Raw genomic sequence first — 17,601 nt, 5'->3', positions numbered from 1 at the left:
TGCATTGTGGAAAAGCAGTAACTCATTTTAGAAAATTAAGAATATTGTGTTTAAGTCATAGATCAACACCAGCGTGGCTGCATTTTTTCTAAATACTACATTAATTATTCACTCTCTTTTCCGTGCTGCTTTCTAGCATATTTTTTTGTATATTACACACTGTGACTTTTGAGTCCTGGTTACAGACCCATGCCTCTCCATGTATGAGATTCTGAAAATGTTGGACATCAGGAGAAATGCTTTGCTTGCCTTCAGACGCTGAATGTATTTTCAAAACCGTAGTTGTGCTTGGTAGCGGCTGGTAATCTTTGAAAGTTGTGGGGCTTAACACTTACCCAGAATTCCTGAGCAAACGAAACCTCACATCTTTTAGGGAGGTCTAGGGTTGGGTAGAGTTTCCCCGTCTGATAGTTTTAAAATAAAATGGGGTCAAATAGAGCATTTTAGACAACAGGTTTCTCATAAACACGTTAAAAGCCCAACGTTGCAATACTTTACTAGGGGCCAATAAAGCATAATGCTTGCTTCGAACTGACCCTATTTAAAAAAAAAAAAAAAAAAAAAAAAAAATTGCCTTGGTTTGCTCTCCCCTGTATGTTAAGAATCCTTCAATATGCCAGGACACGCATTTTGCCACGGGTGTCCTGTCTTCCACTAGGAGCTACCTCCAATATGTCAGTGTCACAATCTTGCATGGGCGCCCCTATAAGCAAAAATTAACCCTAAGTGTACCCTGACCTGCAGCAAGCTTATAAGCCTAACACATACTTAACAATGTATTCTCACTCACTTCCTATTTATTACTCATATTCCTGACGTTCAGTCATTCTCACTAACTCATTCGGTCTACTTAAGAGCTGGTGGCACCTGAAGCAACAGTCTTTTTTTGACAGCCACTAATGACCTCCTCCACGGATTCCCTCACAACCACCCTCCACCAGAGTGCGTCATCTCTCTATAGCCCCTCATGTGCATTGCATTCGTTTTGTCACTACTCATACCAGTGTAGGCTGTCTGAGCACTTTACATCTCACTCGCAGTATTCAGAGACAATGAATCTTATGTGTAAATCAATCTACAGGAAATGTTACGAGACAATGAGGATTATAAGGTGTAGGCATCACATGACAACTGTACTGGCACGCAGTGTATTTTAAGAGTGTTTGGTCTGGAGAAGCACAAACTGAGGATTTAAATTAGAACACAGTGGTTGAGACCAGATTTACTATTGATAGTATTTCTACCCAGTGAACCCTTTTAGGATAATGAAGGACTAGGGAAAAAGCATAACGTTCTAGCAAGTTGCATGCAGCTCTTACATGACAGTTCATGTGTCACTGTGCTATGTTAGGATTGTATGAAATACAAGCAACTAAAGGTTCCCTCTGGCAAAACCAGTAAACCACTAAGCTATGGACATAAAATACAGTAGACAAAACCTGATATCTCTCTAGCAGGAACATTAATCACCAGTTACCTAGACTTTTTATTTTTATTTTTTATTGTTACCTGAAAACTTCTGGACACCCAAAAAACTTTGCAGCAGGTACTTTTAAACCCATAAGTTATTTCTAAGCACAACACCCCCACTCCAAGCTCAGTGCCAGGTGTTCTCTTGAATGTATTCTAACTCCCCTTACTCATTCTAACTCCCCTTACTCATTCTAACTCACCCACACTTCATTCACACTCACCATATTTCTCACACACATGCCTACACACTCACTGATTCTCATTTAACCCCCTCTCACTCACTCCCACACTTTCTCACACGATTCTCACTCATCCACCTAGAAATACACATGCATACAAAACACTCTAAAAAGTGACTGATTTACACTTCATCACGGTTATATCTCATTCGCTCAGAGACACATACTCGCTTTTCGTTCTCAAACATAAAATGAGTAGCAACAGTTGATTTTAATTTGTTTGTAATTTGTTTTTACCTTATGTAGTATAAAATTCAGTCAAAGGGGCACACTTCGGTTTCTGGAAACTAGGATCCAGAAAGAGCAGAGGTCCTGAATTAACAAGGGGAGACCCACCTGTAGCTCTCTATCTGATTTTGTTACTACTGGGAGCATAGGCCTACCGGAAACTGGGTTAGGGCTTGAAATCCCACCCTGCTGCTGTATTGTGGGCACAGACATGCACTGATATGGGCCCCATTTTAGAGGACATACTGTGCTCCCTGAGGCATGCGCTGTATGGCTAAAATAAACTGGGTCTGTGTGGGGGGTACCGTGGTTGAATTACGCTCCTCAGCCTACCCAATCCATCTACATAGTGTCATGTTTTTAACAGCACTCTGTAGATGGATCATACTTCAGGCCACTACTCCCGTCATCAGGAGCCCAGAAAGGCTGACCTGCACAATACCAGTTAATTTTTCATGAATATTGTTATTTTAACGAAATAGAAGTGTGGAGGGTGGCTCAGAGGGAACAGGGCACTGCCCAAATCCCCCTTTTGACGAGCCGCCACTGGTTCTGCTTCCATTTCTCATTTAGTAAGTGTTACATTTAATACATCATAACACAACCATATTGTTAAAAATCATGATGGCTGCTTTCCAAAGTATGGGCCCGTAAATGTGTGCCAGTGCAATGTACTGTCCACCTCAAATATATGTAGCCATAGATCCCAGACTGGTAGCAATTCTTTAGAGGTAGTAGTAAGTTAATAAGTTATGAAAATCTGTATGACTCTATCGCTTGTCAGTTCGGCCCCTTTGCTGCCCTTTTGACATGTGTATCTGTATGTCATAAAAAGTCTCATCAGGGCGCCCTTATAATCTATAATATGGTTCGTACAGGAGCCACAAATACCAAAGTAAGTGCCTCTCCATTGTTTGCCTAGTGTCTGGGTAAGCACTGACTGGTTAAAAAAAAAAACTGGTTCTGACATGCACTGTAACCCCACTGTCAATAGGTTACTAGTCACTATGCCACCACCTGTAACTGTCTATTGAAGGTTTATTTCTAGGGACTTATGATACATGTTATTATAAGATATGTATTTACATTAAGTCGGTGGTGTATGAACGAATAAAGATAAATGATATTTTTGAATTACATGATAAAACCATTCTCTTTCTTTTTTTTATAGTATGAACTTGCCACAGGTCGGTTCCCGTACCCAAAATGGAATAGTGTGTTTGATCAACTGACACAAGTTGTGAAAGGAGACCCACCTCAGCTATGTAATTCCGAAGAAAGGGAGTTTTCACCAAGCTTCATCAACTTTGTCAATTTGTGGTACAAGCTTTCATACTTCCTTTATACGTATTATGCATTAAATAGATGTTACTCAGTTTGTTGATGCTGAGGCGTTTTCAATGACAATGGATAAAGGGGTCATATTCTCATTTCTGAACAGCATTAATCACAGTAACTTCTCTACATACAAGCCTTTACATTTATGGATGACATGGTCACCTCAGATAGGTTCATATGACTTCATAATGCAATATATAGCTATAGCACTTTCAGTTCTCTTCTATAAAGATGTAGTCGAATAACATCTGCAAACAGCAGGATTTATCAGGTGGCAATTTTTAAAAGCGATAGCAGGAAGGCAAATCCATCCAGTATATCCACTTGCAAACAAAGTCAGCTGGCAAGATTCAGATTTTGCTGTATATTTATACAGAAGTTTCTGATCCATTATTTACAGTGAGGAGCCAACCCCAACATTAGGCACTTTCTTTCCTGACAGTCTCTGGTACATCACCTCCTTCGATGCTCGTCTGAAGGGAATTTCACTCTGAAGTACCTTCAGGTCTTCTCCTGGTATATACAGTGCCACGACCTCCGATTTGTTATGATTGTATTTTGAAACTGGAGACAGTGTGATATTTTGTCAGCTCTTTCAAAAGGGTTGTTAACGATCTCAGCTGATCAGAAAGCAAGAACATAACCTAGTTCACCAACTTTGTGAGTCTGAATTTATTTTTCCCTATCTGTACTCCATGGAAATCTTTATTTTTGCTGCCCTGTATTGCAAAGACCTCCATCGTAAGGGCAAATATGTAGGGCAACGGTCATCCTTGCCTTGTTACCCTACAAATTGCATGAGATGCCAATGTTACCCATTTACTGTAACTGTCTCTTTAGGCCAGTAATAGCGTCTGATAGCTGATGTCTAGTTCCTAAAATGTTGAGTCAGATTGCCTCCACCGTCTCCCCAGTGTATGCTCAGCTTGTCTGATCAAACACCTGCTCTGTGTTTGAGAAGAGGGCAGCGTTTTTACAGGCCCTTAGCTTTGGGGGGGGATCTGTGGGGCATTATGCCCGTCTCTTGCAGCAATGCCTGTGAAGAGTTTAGTGTCTTAGTTTGGAAGTGAGATCGACCATAGCATAACTCCCTTATGACCTTAATTCAGTGAGGTGCATCTCATCTCCTGTTGCATTGAAGAGGCACATCAGGATAGGAGTGAGTACATCTACATTCTAGCCATCTGACCCTGGGACATTCTCCTACTTCATCCTTTGGATACCCCTGACAACTTCAGAGGTGATCGGCTCTGCCAAGTCTTCTACTACAGAGGCCGAAAGCCTAGGTGAGAGCCATTTCTTTGTATATGTCCTTTTGCCTTGCTGGTATCAAGAGTTTTTCTCATGTAATTCCTAATAAAGCTGCCCCACTATGGCCTCATTATTATACATCATTGTCACTTTCCTTCAGTTCTCAAGTTCTTTCTCCCATCACCTGGACACCTATTTGGCTTGCTAGCTGGTTGCCTGGTTTGTTCTCTGAAGTAGTGTTTGTTTTGTGCTACCTAACATATACTCTGTTAATATCAATGGTTTTCACTTAGTTTCCCAGTGCCATTACCTGACTCCATGTTTTGTCAGTTTTTGGGTGCTTATGTAATTGTTCTACATCTCCTAACTTAATTTCCACTCTTCATTTCTCTGCCTTTTAAATCTAACTGACATTTTTATGACCACCCCCTCGAAGACCACTTTCATTGTATCCCAAATATTCCAAATGGCATATCTCCAATACCAATATCGTAAATGAAGTTCTCAGTGCTCTTTGACATCACTTTAGCACTGTTCCCATACCAGATAGTTGTTTGTGTCCCATGTCTGAAAGTACCCTGGTTTATCATCACTGAATCCAGGGGATGGTCAGGCAGCAATATCTGGCATATCTGCTTGCACAATACTAGGTCATAAACCTTCCTCTACTAGTAAATAGTCAAGCCAGGTTCAAGAGTGATGTGCTGCTTTGAAGGGGAAAAAATGAGTAGTTAACTGTGTCCGGCTGAAGTAACTCCCAGGAATCTATCCGTTAGTCGCATTGCTTGCATCCAGTCCTCGAAGGTATGCTGTAGCATAACACTCCCACCCTGTCTTCCACTTGATCTGTCCATCGCGGCCCAATTATTTTCAATATGCATTTGCTTTGTTGGTTATAGCCACCTTTAAGAAAGGCTCCTGGTTCTCATTAGGAGATGCTTTTGTGTGTGATCATTTATCTCCATGACTAACCATAGTCGCCTTTCTTATGTCTCTTTACTTTTTTAATGTTAAAATTAGCACTCTGTGAACACAGAATTACCACCTCTGCTTTTTAACTTTTTTGATGAGAAATGTTGTATGGGAAGCCATTTCAACTTCATCCTTTTTCAGTCCTGCCTACTCTCATTTGTGTCTCATGGAGGAGGTATACATATTTCTTTTCCCTCAGGTTATTGGGACTCACTAAGAACTTTGTCAGGGTATTAAGTCTCTTTGTATTAAGGCTGATTATCTTGACAAATTTTGTTATAAATTGGGTCTCTAGATGGCAGAGGTATGCACCCTGTCCAAGTAGGGAACCACAATCGTAGTCAGAGTAGGTCTGATACACACCCTGAATTAACCTGTGCTCACCCTTTGGTAGCTTGGCACAGAGCAGTCAGGCTTAACTTAAGAGGCAATGTGTAAAGTATTTGTGCAACACTTAATTTACAGTAACACAGTAAAATCACCACAAAGACTCCACGCAATTTAGGAATATAGAGCATATTTTTCTGAGTGAAGCAAGACCAAAACAAAAATCCAATAAGTAGAACTCGAGATATGAATTTTTAAAGACTAAACCACAAACTAGTGCTTTGAAGTCAGTAGCGCTAAAAGGATACCTGAGGTCACACTAGATCGTGGTAAATCCAAACTACAGGCCTACCACAATGGAGGGCAGGCTGGCTACAGGATCCACACACAGCCCACTGAAAAGTACCTTGGATGGCGCATGCGTCTGCATCGAAGTCTCGATGCATCGGTTCCAATCCATGCAGTTGGGTAGATGCGTCATCGCTGAATCTTGCAGTCTGTTCCTGTAAGCGTCAAACCTCTTTCATTGCAGGCGATGCATCGTCATCTAGTCACACAGTGATATCCTCGTATCAGTGCTGTGTTGTTGTTGAATAAACTCATAGTTGGATCTCGCATCGTCATTGAATCGGCACTGCACTGGAGGGCACTTAATCGCTTCTGAGCAGTGCAGCAGCCTTGATGCATCGATTGTTGCAGAAAAACAGCTGCAGAACCCACTTCTGAGGCCCAGGATTGGATTGGATTGGTACCTCAGGCAAGGGTGGACTCACAATTGGCAGAGTCCAGTAGCTGAAGCAAAGTTGAAGGAAGTCTTTGTCCTTGAGACTTCCAGAACAGGGGGCAAGCCAGCAAACCCTTGGAGAAACTTGGGTTCAAGGACATAGAGAGAAGGTCCAGACCCTTTCACTCCCTGCAAAAAGCAGCAGACAGCTGGCCAACACAGCAAAGCAGTTAGGAAAGTGGCAGTCACTCCTGCAGCACAACAGTTTTTCTTCCAGGCAGAATGTTCCAACAAAGATCTGATTCGATGGGGTTTGGGGTCCTGCACTTATACCCAGTTGAGCCATTAAGGCGGGGCAACTTCAAAGAGAGGCCTTTAAAGTGCACAAGGTCCCCATCCTTCCTTCCCTGGGGGTTATACAGCTCTTTGTGTAATGGCAGAGACAGCCCTTTTGAGGTGTATATGTCAGCTTCTCCCTCCCATCTAGCCCGGGAAGACCCATCAGCCTGGCAATGGGCCATAAGGATGTAAATGTCAAACTCCAGCTCCCTTTGTGTGTGACAGTGTAGAGGGAATGCACACAGTCCAGCTTTCACCAACCCCAGGCTTGTATTCAGAGACAGGCAGAGGCACAGAATGTTTTAAGTATGAAAATCCCAAATTTCTAAAAGTGGCATCTTCAGACTTAGTTTAAAATCCAAATTCACCATCAGTTGTGATTTTAAATTGTGAGTTCAGAGATACCAAACTCAACATTTAATTTTTTCCCAATTGGAAGTTACAATTAAAAGCTGCTTCAAGATAACTCTAATGTTAACTTGAGGGGGAGAGAGAGGCCTTGTAATAGTGAAAGCGAATTTGACAGTTTTTCACTGCCAGGACAAGTTAAACTTAAAAGCACATGTCCCACTTTTTAAATACACTTCACCTAGCCCTTAGGCTGGCTAGGGTCTGCCTTAGGGGTGACTTATATGTAATAAAAAGGAAGATATCTGCCTGGCAAGTGAGTGCACCTGCTCGGTCGAAATGGCAGTTTAAAACTGCACACACGCGCTCTGCAGTGGCAGGCCTGAGATATGTTTACAGATATACTCATGCAGGTGACACAGTCAGTGCTGCAGGCCTACTAGTAGCATCTAATTTACAGGCCCTGGGCACATACAGGGCACTTTGCTAGGGACTTACATGTAAATTAAGTATGCCAATTGTGGGTAAGCCAATATTACCATGTTCAGAGTACAGAGCACCTGCAGTTTAGCACTGGTCAGCAGTTGTAAAGTGCACAGAATCCAAAGCCAGCAAAAATGCAGCCAGAAAAACAGGAGGTCAGAAGGCAAAAAGTCAGGGGAAACTGCGCCAAGGATGCTAGGTCGAACAAACATTTAACTTGTGGGTAATTTGCTTTGTGGTTCTTATTTGATCCCTAAGTCACCAAATCGATTACTGCCTCTTGTGGGTATGCATATAGCAGAACATTGGAGTAACTTCAAATTCATCCTCTCTTTATTGTACACACTCCTACATTACCTAACTGTGCATCCTCTACTAAGAACGACTGAACCGGTAATGTAGTGAGATCCCTCTCTGTGTCTTTCTGACCCAGTCCAATGTTTTGTGCCGATCTCCTGTTCCTATTGAGCTACTATGAGATCCATCCCATCCTCCTTCCACCTTTCTTCCCATCTGTGGTGATGTTCCCAATGATCTTTTCCATAGCCCTAACATCTCTGAGTTCTTAATCACCTCTATAATCTTAGTAGATAACAAGTTATTTGAATAGGGAAATCTGGTTCCAGAGAGGATCTGCCGAAATATGGTCACTTATCTCTCCCCTCGCCCCTGACTCCTTTGGCCAGCTACATGTCTTTCACAGGCTGGTCTCTGATCTCTCAAAGGCTCAATTTCTCTTTGGTGGATCTGCCTCCTCCAGTCTGCTCAGTGTCTTCCCTTTCGGTCTGGTTGTCCTCCTGACACAAGGAGACCAACTCTTTCCACTTGTATGAGTGAGACTTAACCTGCAACAGGTGCACACAGACTTGGCCTGTTAATGCTTCGGGGTAAGCTCAGAGACCCATTTTCATTGTTAGCCAGTCTTGCCTTTGGGCCCCACTAAACACTAAGGCAGTTAATTACCAGTCACCTGCGCACCTTCCTCCCTGCTCGCATTTGTAACAAAAACTATGGCTGGACCAGTCAGCGTAGAAATTGCATAAGTGCAGAACTGATGAGAACTGGTTGCAGAACTGAGCTGCTGGAATACACACTGTCTTACAGCTTTAGTGTAAAGATGGAACAGAAAATCCCATTAAGTGTGCCAGGATTCCCTGACCAGAAGTCTGAGATTTTTACACCTGTGGTGACAGAGATTTATTAAAGCTCCAGGATTGGGAAACTCACTACCAGCCTGCCTTGCCACGTGTGAACATTTGACTGGCCTGCCAGGAGGAGCTGCTTATATCCTATGTCGAGGAAGAAAGCTGGATGACTGCACTTGCATGAATAAGCCGCTGGTGAGAAGATGCAGAGGCTGTGAGGAGCTCAGATAAGGCAAAGCATTGAGATAGCTATGTCACAGGGTGCAACCCACATTGAGATACAGTGAGTGAGGTCTGGAGACCAGCACATGCTTCTCCTGTACGCCCAGCATTGACACCTGTGACTGGAGGTGCTAAGAAAACCAAAACCAACAGATGCGGTCAGATCTACAAGAAGCTCCAAGCAGCAAGAAAAGACCAAGAATGTCACCACTGTGACCTGGAGCAGACACTTGCTTGTTTGGGAGAGGGAGATTGTGATTGGGCCAGAGGTCTTGGACTTCAGTATCTATGACCCCAAGCTCCGCACCCCTAGCACACCCATGGCTGACTGTTACTGACTTTTCTGAAGCAGTAGGTGACTGGAAAATAAGCCTGAAGAACAACCTCTTTTGGCTGGGCCAAGGCCAAGACTGCAGCATCCCCACTAGGTGGGCAACACCAGATGCACACTGCCCAAATGGTTCTGCCTACACTGATAGCGTCACCCACAGGCAGTGCCTGTGGAAACAACTTTCACAAAATCTGTAATCAGGACAGGAAAGGTCTCTAAATTTTTCTTCCCCAGGGGAGGGTTGAGTGCACACAAGGCTTGCAACTGAATAACTATTCTGGTGTGGGTAAGACTGATTTACAATGACAAGACCTACCCCCAGAAAGATGCATAGAGATTCCCCTCGCAAGCCCAGGACCAATGCACCTTACCAGTAAAACTGACCTCCCCCCTTAATCCATGGGTACTATCCTCTTTTGTGCCCTGTAACAACCTCCCTCTGTTAAATTGTGTCCAGTGACATTGTATGTGTTAACATTAAAGCACTTTTCTTTTTCTCTTAAAACCAAAGTACTAACTGGATAGTAATTTATTGCTTGTCACTCTGATAAACCTGAACTGAGCCCAGTAATCCTAGATTACCCGGGACCCTAGAATAAATATTCCCACAAGTGAAAGGTCTTTAAAGCTACTGCTAACAAACATTCCTGCTGACAGATATACTGTTGTAATTGTGAAGACAATCAGTCACTAGATTTCCTATTGGCAAATTCCATGATCCTGTGATACATTGAGGATGAGCATCATGACTCACTTTCATGGTTCTTGAGTCATGTCCCTTCTCCGCATTCAGCAATCTGTATGAATAGCATGTCACGATAGGTAGATCTTATACTTCTCGCTGCCGCTAAATGTATAGCTCCTAATTTATAAACATTTATTGTGGGAGTTAAAATCAAACAAGCTGTATCAATTGTGAATGATTGCCACTGAAATTTTAAAACACACATCTCAAGTGAATATCATTAGTCACAAAGTTCTGTTACAAGAAGAGCACATGATTAAAGGCAACCTTTTGCATGCCAATTTTGTTGTGCCACTTATGTTACCCATTGGATACTACAATAATATCCAACTCAGTATGTGTTGGTCTTATATGCTATCTGCGGGTCTGTGGCTGCAATCCTTGTTAGGTAATTAAACTGATCCGGAGACTGGCTGCAGAGAACCATGTATATTGCCTATTCTTCACATAGCCTACTTGTAGTCAGAACGCTCAGTTTGTAGATGCACTTATTACAGAGATCTGTCTGTCGTGCAATATGTTTATCCCAGTTAGGAATCTTACTAAGGTGTAAAGCACTAATGAAGAGTTTTAACATATTGGCCAATACTTTCCAATCCTATTGGCATAGATAAGTGGGTTAATTAACTAACTGCAGCGTATAACATGTGTAAATGTTTCCAGTAACTATAAGATATCTCCAGCCAATATTGTGGAACATACTGTAACCAATGACTAAAAATTGCAAGCCTCTCACATTCTAAAGATATATGTAGAATGCCATCAATTTGTGTTGAAGCAAGCACTTTGAAAACATGTAATATGTGTACTTAGGTTGTATATTTTAAATGCAGTTATTTATAGGCGGACATTGTTAGTGTAGGCTACAGGGGTGGTTCCTCCTCAATAGCGTATGATCACCATCTAACTGGCTAAGAGCCACCAGCAGAAAAATAAAATGATTTTTGACTATTGTTTGATTTTTCTGCTGCTAGTTCAGCCAGCATGTGAAGGGTGGGTCTGAGCCACAGGAGGTGGGAAGGGGGGTGAGAATGGAGTGCACTAAGGGCACATGTGTGTTTGGACGGCTGTGTACACAGTTGGACTGGAGAAGCTGCACAGGCCCCAGGGTTGTGTCTGAGCGGCAGTCTGAGCCACTCAGACCAACCTTACTCTGCTTTCATGCTACCTAGGGCATGACAGCATCAACAGGATTGCTAGGGAGCCCCTTGTGGTGTCCCAGCAAATGTGGAGACACCAGAACAGGAAAGGAGGACAAGCGAGGCAGCTGGAAGAGGGTGGCGGCGAATGGTAAGTATTTTTTTATTTATTTATTCCCAAACAACCCCTACACACAGCCAGGCCCTGTCCCTGTCAATTCCCCCCCCCATCCCTCCATCCCTCCATCCCCATCCCTTAATAGTTGCAGCAGTCAATGCTGGTAGGCTAACAAAATAGGTAAAAAAAATTCCCTCTTAAGAATTCTTTGACCCTTGCAATAACACTCACTCTTAAACCCCCAGGGCTCTTTCCATTACCTTCGAAATTGCTGTTCCTTTTTTCCTACACTTCACCACTGATCCACAATGGTAATGAATTGCGTATTAAACTCTGTACATCTCCACACATGGCTTATGCTAGAGGTCTTCAACCGTTTTTTGCTCTGGGCCCCTTACCAAATTGTTTTTAAAGTCAAGCTCACCTCCCAAACTTTATGGAAAACCTTGGGGGAGCAATAGGAGCAGGACTGAGCGCAGGGGGTGAGATTTAAGAGATCATTTCAGGGGTACTTTTTTAGTGGCTTACAATTCACACTAAATACGAGACATTTAAAAGAGAAAATACATACAAAACTGAAATAGACAATGGAACACTACTCCCATGACTCTAGGCACCAAGGTAACTGCACCTTCTGATGGATACAACTACATGTGGATTCCTCACCTAAAGAATTATCTCCATGTGCCAGCATTCGACGGAAATTTTCTTCTAGCTGTGCATATCGACAATGACGTCGCAATTTCCCGACGCTATATGACGTCATCCAGGCAATAAGAGGTCCTCGTTGATGTGCAGACGTCAGTTCCCTTTTTTTCTGTGCCTTCGAGTGATGTTTTTTTCTTCGAGGCTACCAGGGAGCTACTGTTTCACTTCGTGTGTAACAATGTCGCAGCCAAGGAAGTCGGGTTTAAACCTTGTAGGGAGTGTGGAGGTCGAATGTCGGTCACAGACCAACACGAAAATTGTTTGTGGTGTCTGAGTTCTGACCATGAGGTCGAGGTGTGTGGTTCATGTCAGCGCATGAATCCGAAGGCCCTTAAGGAGCGGGAGGCCAAGTTGTTTCTGGCAAGATCCAAGGAGAAGCATCATCGCCGTGAGTCTTATAAGTCCTCGAGATCTCACCGGCGTCATCGAGACTCCCAGCGCCGGCATGGATTGCGGCGCCGGTCAAGTAAGGACCGCTCCCGCTCGAGGTCGCCATCGGCTCGGCGTCGACCGACTTGGGAAGTCAGTCCAACTGTTACACGTCCGCCTCCGATGACTCCAGCTTCCCCGACGTCACTGCGGTCTTTGAAGTTGATCCACATCAGGAGCCGAGGGCCTCTCCGGCGCAGATGGAGATGCCTGAGGCGGCGCCAGCTTCGCCTCATGCATCGGCTCCACAAAGTTATCCGCCATTCCCGGCGCCGGGCACAGACCAGGCTGCATTCCTCAATGCGATGTTCAACATCTTTGCCACCATGGCGCCGGGAGGTGTGCATTCGGGGCCTTCGACATGGGTGTTCCGGCTTCATATAGAACGACGCCCTTCATTCCTTTTCTTCCTTCAGGAAGTGCTGGTTCGGCGCCGGTACCAATGGCATCGCCTAGAAGACCGGTGATGTCGACGATGTTCACCGCCCTGGCGCCGATGAGTTTTGCCACAGTTTCAATCAACCTTGAAGAAGCCTATGGCGCCGGTGGATCCGGCGTTGGATGACTCCGATGGTCGACGCCGTCTGAGGTCTTTGGCGTCAGCTGACGCCTCATCGACGCCAGGGATTGAATCCAGGCTCTGCTCCAGAAGGTTGACTCTGAGGCTCCTAGAGGAGCAGGAGTATGAGAAGCAGCTCTTGGAGGAGGGAGAGATTGTGGAGCCACTAGGAGACCCGCAAGGCTTGGACACGGCGAGTGGTTTGGACACGTCCCCGGAGTGTGATTTGGCTTCTCCGGGGGAGGACACTGAGGAGGCTGCCTCTTTTCATATGGTGGTCCGGAAGGCAGTGGATTTTTTGGACCTTCCTCTTCCAGCTGCGGATGACAAGACCAACATTCTCACTGAGGTTTTGCATCCATCATCAGCTGTGGCAGAGACGCTTTTTCTGTTTATTGAGGCGCTTATGGACCCCATTATGGAGGTGTGGAAGAAGCCTGTGACTTCGACTGCTGTGAACAGGTCTGTGGCGAGAAGGTATCGAGTGGCTCCAGGTGATCTGGCGTTCTTATCCAGACACCCGACTCCGGAGAGTTTGGTTGTGCAGGCTTCATGCTCCTCTTCTTTTCCAGGGGTTCCCGCGGACAGGGAGTCTAAGAGAATGGACCAGTCTGCTAAGAAGGCGTTCTCTTCATGTAGCATGGCCCTCAAGTCTACGAATGCTACTTGTATTCTAGGAAAGTATATTTATGCTCTTATGGACGAGGCCAAGGCGCACTCTGGATCTTTTGGCGGATGCTCAGGCGGCGGCAACCCAGGTTATTCAATCTGGGCTAGACACCTTGGACTCTGTGGCCAGGGCTATGGGCACGTCCGTAGCGACAAGACGAAATGCCTGGCTACGGTCCTCTGGGTTCTCTCCCGATGTACAGACAGCCCTGCTTGACCTGCCCTTTGATGGGGGCAAACTAGTTGGAGCAAAAGCTGACTCTGCCTTGGAGCGGTTCAAGGAGAGTAGGGCCACGGCAAGATCTTTGGGACTGCAAGCAGCCACCTCCTCTTCCTTAAGATCATTTAGGAGGTTTAGGGGTTTGGGCGTGGCTCTTCCTTTCGAGGGAGGCTCCAGGCAGCAGTACAGCAATCTTCAGGAGCTCACCCATATAGATCTTTCAGGGGCAGAGGTAGAGTTCATACTTGAGGGGCCGCCAAGCAGCACTCTGCCTCTTCCTCTTCCTTCGGAGGGGTGCAGCAAGGAAAGCAGCCTTTAGTCCTCCATTACTCCCTTTACACGCATCTCCTGTAGGGGGGAGACTGTCTCAATTTCTTCACATGTGGGAGTCAATAACATCGGACTCCTGGGTCACCGACATTGTGGGGCAAGGTTATACTCTTCCCTTTCAGGAGTTTCCCTCTCCCATCCCTCTCCGCCCATCCTTCTGTACGGAAGACCATCTTCTTTTACTACAACAGGAAGTGCTAATCCTTTTGTCGAAAGGCGCAGTGGAGTTGGTTCCAGAGCAGGAGAGGGGTCAGTGCTGCTATTCAAGATACTTCCTGATCCCCAAAAAGGATGGTCGGTTGAGGCCAATCCTTGGACCTGAGGATTTTGAATTGGTTCCTCAAGCAGGAAAAGTTCAAGATGCTGACCCTGTCACAGGTTCTTTTGGCGTTGAACGAAGGAGATTGGATGGTCTCTGTCGACTTGCAGGATGCTTACTTCCATATCCCGATCCTCAAATCGCACAGGAAGTATCTCCGGTTTGTGGTAGGGTCGCAACACTATCAGTTTGTGGTCCTTCCGTTTGGTCTTACTTCGGCACCTCGAGTCTTCACAAAGGTGATGGCGGTGGTTGCAGCAGAGCTCAGAAGAAGGGTGATAGCAGTATTCCCTTATCTGGACAATTGATTAATCAAAGCCAAGTCTCTGGAGCTCCTGCGGCGTCACCTGTAGTCAACAACTCAGTTGTTGTTCAATCGGGGCTTTTCTGTGAACATGCCCAAATCTCACCTGGAGCCCTCTCAGCGCCTCCTGTTCATTGGGCCAGTACTGGACACAACATTGACTCGGGCCTTTCCTCCACCGCAGCGGATTCAGGACATTCAGGCGTCGATTCCAATGTTTCAGAATGGAGCGGTCGTTCCAGTCCTCAAGGTCCTTCGTCTGCTTGGTCTGTTCGCTTCTTGCATTCTGCTGGTCACTCATGCACGCTGGCACATGAGGGCTCTTCAGTGGTGCATCCACAGGCAGTGGTTTCAACACAAAGGAGATCTCAAGGAATCGATAAAGATCTCCAGAGATGCTGCAGCGGATATTCAATGGTGGGCTGCGGACGGCAACCTTTCCCAAGGAAAGCCGTTCTCGCTGCCACCTCCGGTGGGCACAGTGATAACGGATGCCTCCATTCTAGGGTGGGGTGCTCATCTGGGGGACCTGGAGGTCAGAGGTCAAAGGTCAAAGGTCATTGGACTCCAGGGGAACAGAGGCTTCACATCAATCTGTTGGAGTTGCGGGCGATACGTCTGACTCTCAAGGCCTTCCTCCCCTCCCTTCGCGGTCGGTCGGTTCAAGTCCTAACGGACAACACTACTGCGATGTGGTATATAAACAAGCAGGGAGGAGTGGGGTTGTATCTTCTCTGCAGGGAATCTCTACGGCTCTGGTCCTGGGTCCAGGACCGTCGGATTTGCTTGGTAGCAAACCATTTGGCCGGAGTTCTGAACGTGCGTGTGGACGATCTCAGTCGGCGCATCTCGACTGATCACGAGTGGCGTCTTCATCCAGACCTGGTCCTTTACATCTTCCAGATGTGGGGGTATCCACAGGTAGATCTGTCTGCCACTCGGGAGAACTCGCACTGCCTGTTGTTCTGCAGCCTCCAGTATCCGGTGCAAGGAGCTTTGGGGGATGCGTTTCAGATGTCCTGGAAGGGTCAGTTGGTTTACGTGTTTCCCCCCCATATCCTTGATTCCTCGGCCTTGGAACCCTTGATTCCTCGGGTCCTGAGGAAGATTCGCCAGGACCGGGCTCAAGTCATCTTAATAGCTCTGGATTGGCCAAGAAGGGTGTGGTATTCAGACCTTCTCCAACTCTCTCTGTGCCCTCTGCTCCGTCTCCCTCACAGGGCAGACCTCCTCTTGCAGGGGCAGGTTCTACACCCCCACCTCCAGAGCCTGCACCTACATGCCTGGAGATTGAACTGGGCAATCTGAGTGCTTGTTCTCTCCCGCCTGAGGTGGTGGAAGTTATATTATCGGCCAGGCGACACTCCACCAAATCTCTCTATGCAAGCAGGTGGGCTAAATTTGTAAATTGGTGTGGAGAGAATCAAATTGATCCCTTGAGTGCCCACTTATCTGACATATTGTTATTTGCATTGTCCTTGGCACAGAGGGGTTGTGCAGTTGCCACTGTTAAGGGTTATTTATCGCGCTGTCGGCTTTTCTGTGCCTCCTTGTTTAAGTCCCCAGTAGTTTGAGGTTCATTAAGGGTCTCACTAACAAGTTTCTGCCCACTCCATTCATTATGCCACAGTGGGATTTGAACTTAGTATTGAGCGAACCCCCATATACCTCCTTTTACAGGGACAAAGTGGTGTAAAGGACCAAGGCGGCTTTCCTACGGAAGGTTGTTACACCCTTTCATTTAGGACAGTCCATCACGCTTTCTTCCTTCTATCCTCCACCTCACCCTTCCAAGGAGGAAGAGAGGCTTCACCGACTTGACCCAAGAAGAGCATTGAGCTTCTTCGTCGACAGGACGAGGGAGTTCAGACAGTACGATCAGCTCTTCGCCGGTTACGTGGGGAAGAGGAGAGGCAAAGCTGTCCACAAGAGAACGCTTTCCAGGTAGGTCATTCTCTGCATGAAATTGTGTTATTCTTTAGCAAAGAAGGAACCTCCTGTGGGGCTACGTGCGCATTCCACCAGGGCTAAGGCGGCTTCATCGGCCTTAGCTAGAGGTGTTCCTGTGGTTGACATCTGCAAGACGGCAACTTGGGCATCCCTCCACACTTTTGCCAAGCATTATTGTTTGGACTCTGAGGTTAGGAGGGATGGCCATTTTGCACGCTCAGTGCTGCAGGACTTCTTGGTTTGACCATTCAGCCACCCACCACCGGGGGCGGTACTGCTTTGGGACTCTATTCTTTAGGTGAGGAATCCACAGGTAGTTGTATCCATCAGAAGAACAAGTTACTTACCTTCAGTAACGCCTTTTCTGGTGGCTACACTTGCTACCTGTGGATTCCTCACAGTCCCACCCGCCTCCCTGTTGCCTGGATGGTCTTATCAAGATTTCCTTGGGTGAGTACCCGTATGTTCTACATATAGATATGCTGATGCAATGATAAACTGTAAACTTCGTATTTGTATAGCGCACTACTCACCTGTTAGGGTCTCAAGGCGCTGTACGCATACCGCTGTGGAACCCTTCCTGGCTTTTCCCTGTGAGGTGCCCACTCCTGGGCAACCTCCAAGGTGAAGCCAGGCATCCCAGCGCTGTTGGGGCCGTTGTGGAGATTAAGCAAGCTATTGCCCAGAGTTA

At 45.9% G+C, this 17,601-nt stretch overlaps 1 protein-coding gene across 10 annotated transcripts in view; it reads left to right on the top strand.

Annotated features, from left to right (window-relative positions):
- MAP2K4 (mitogen-activated protein kinase kinase 4) overlaps positions 1-17,601 on the top strand; it is a 599,606-nt gene that overhangs the window by 510,233 nt on the left and 71,772 nt on the right. For all 10 annotated transcript variants that reach the window (XM_069200385.1, XM_069200381.1, XM_069200386.1 and 7 more), the window contains one exon: positions 3,112-3,260. In XM_069200385.1, the coding sequence (XP_069056486.1) occupies positions 3,112-3,260 (149 nt within the window). The remainder of the gene's footprint in view (positions 1-3,111; positions 3,261-17,601) is intronic.

Source organism: Pleurodeles waltl, chromosome 7, assembly GCF_031143425.1.
Source record: "Pleurodeles waltl isolate 20211129_DDA chromosome 7, aPleWal1.hap1.20221129, whole genome shotgun sequence".
NCBI classification, from domain to species: Eukaryota; Metazoa; Chordata; class Amphibia; order Caudata; family Salamandridae; genus Pleurodeles; species Pleurodeles waltl.
This window is presented reverse-complemented; position numbering and strand designations above follow the sequence as displayed.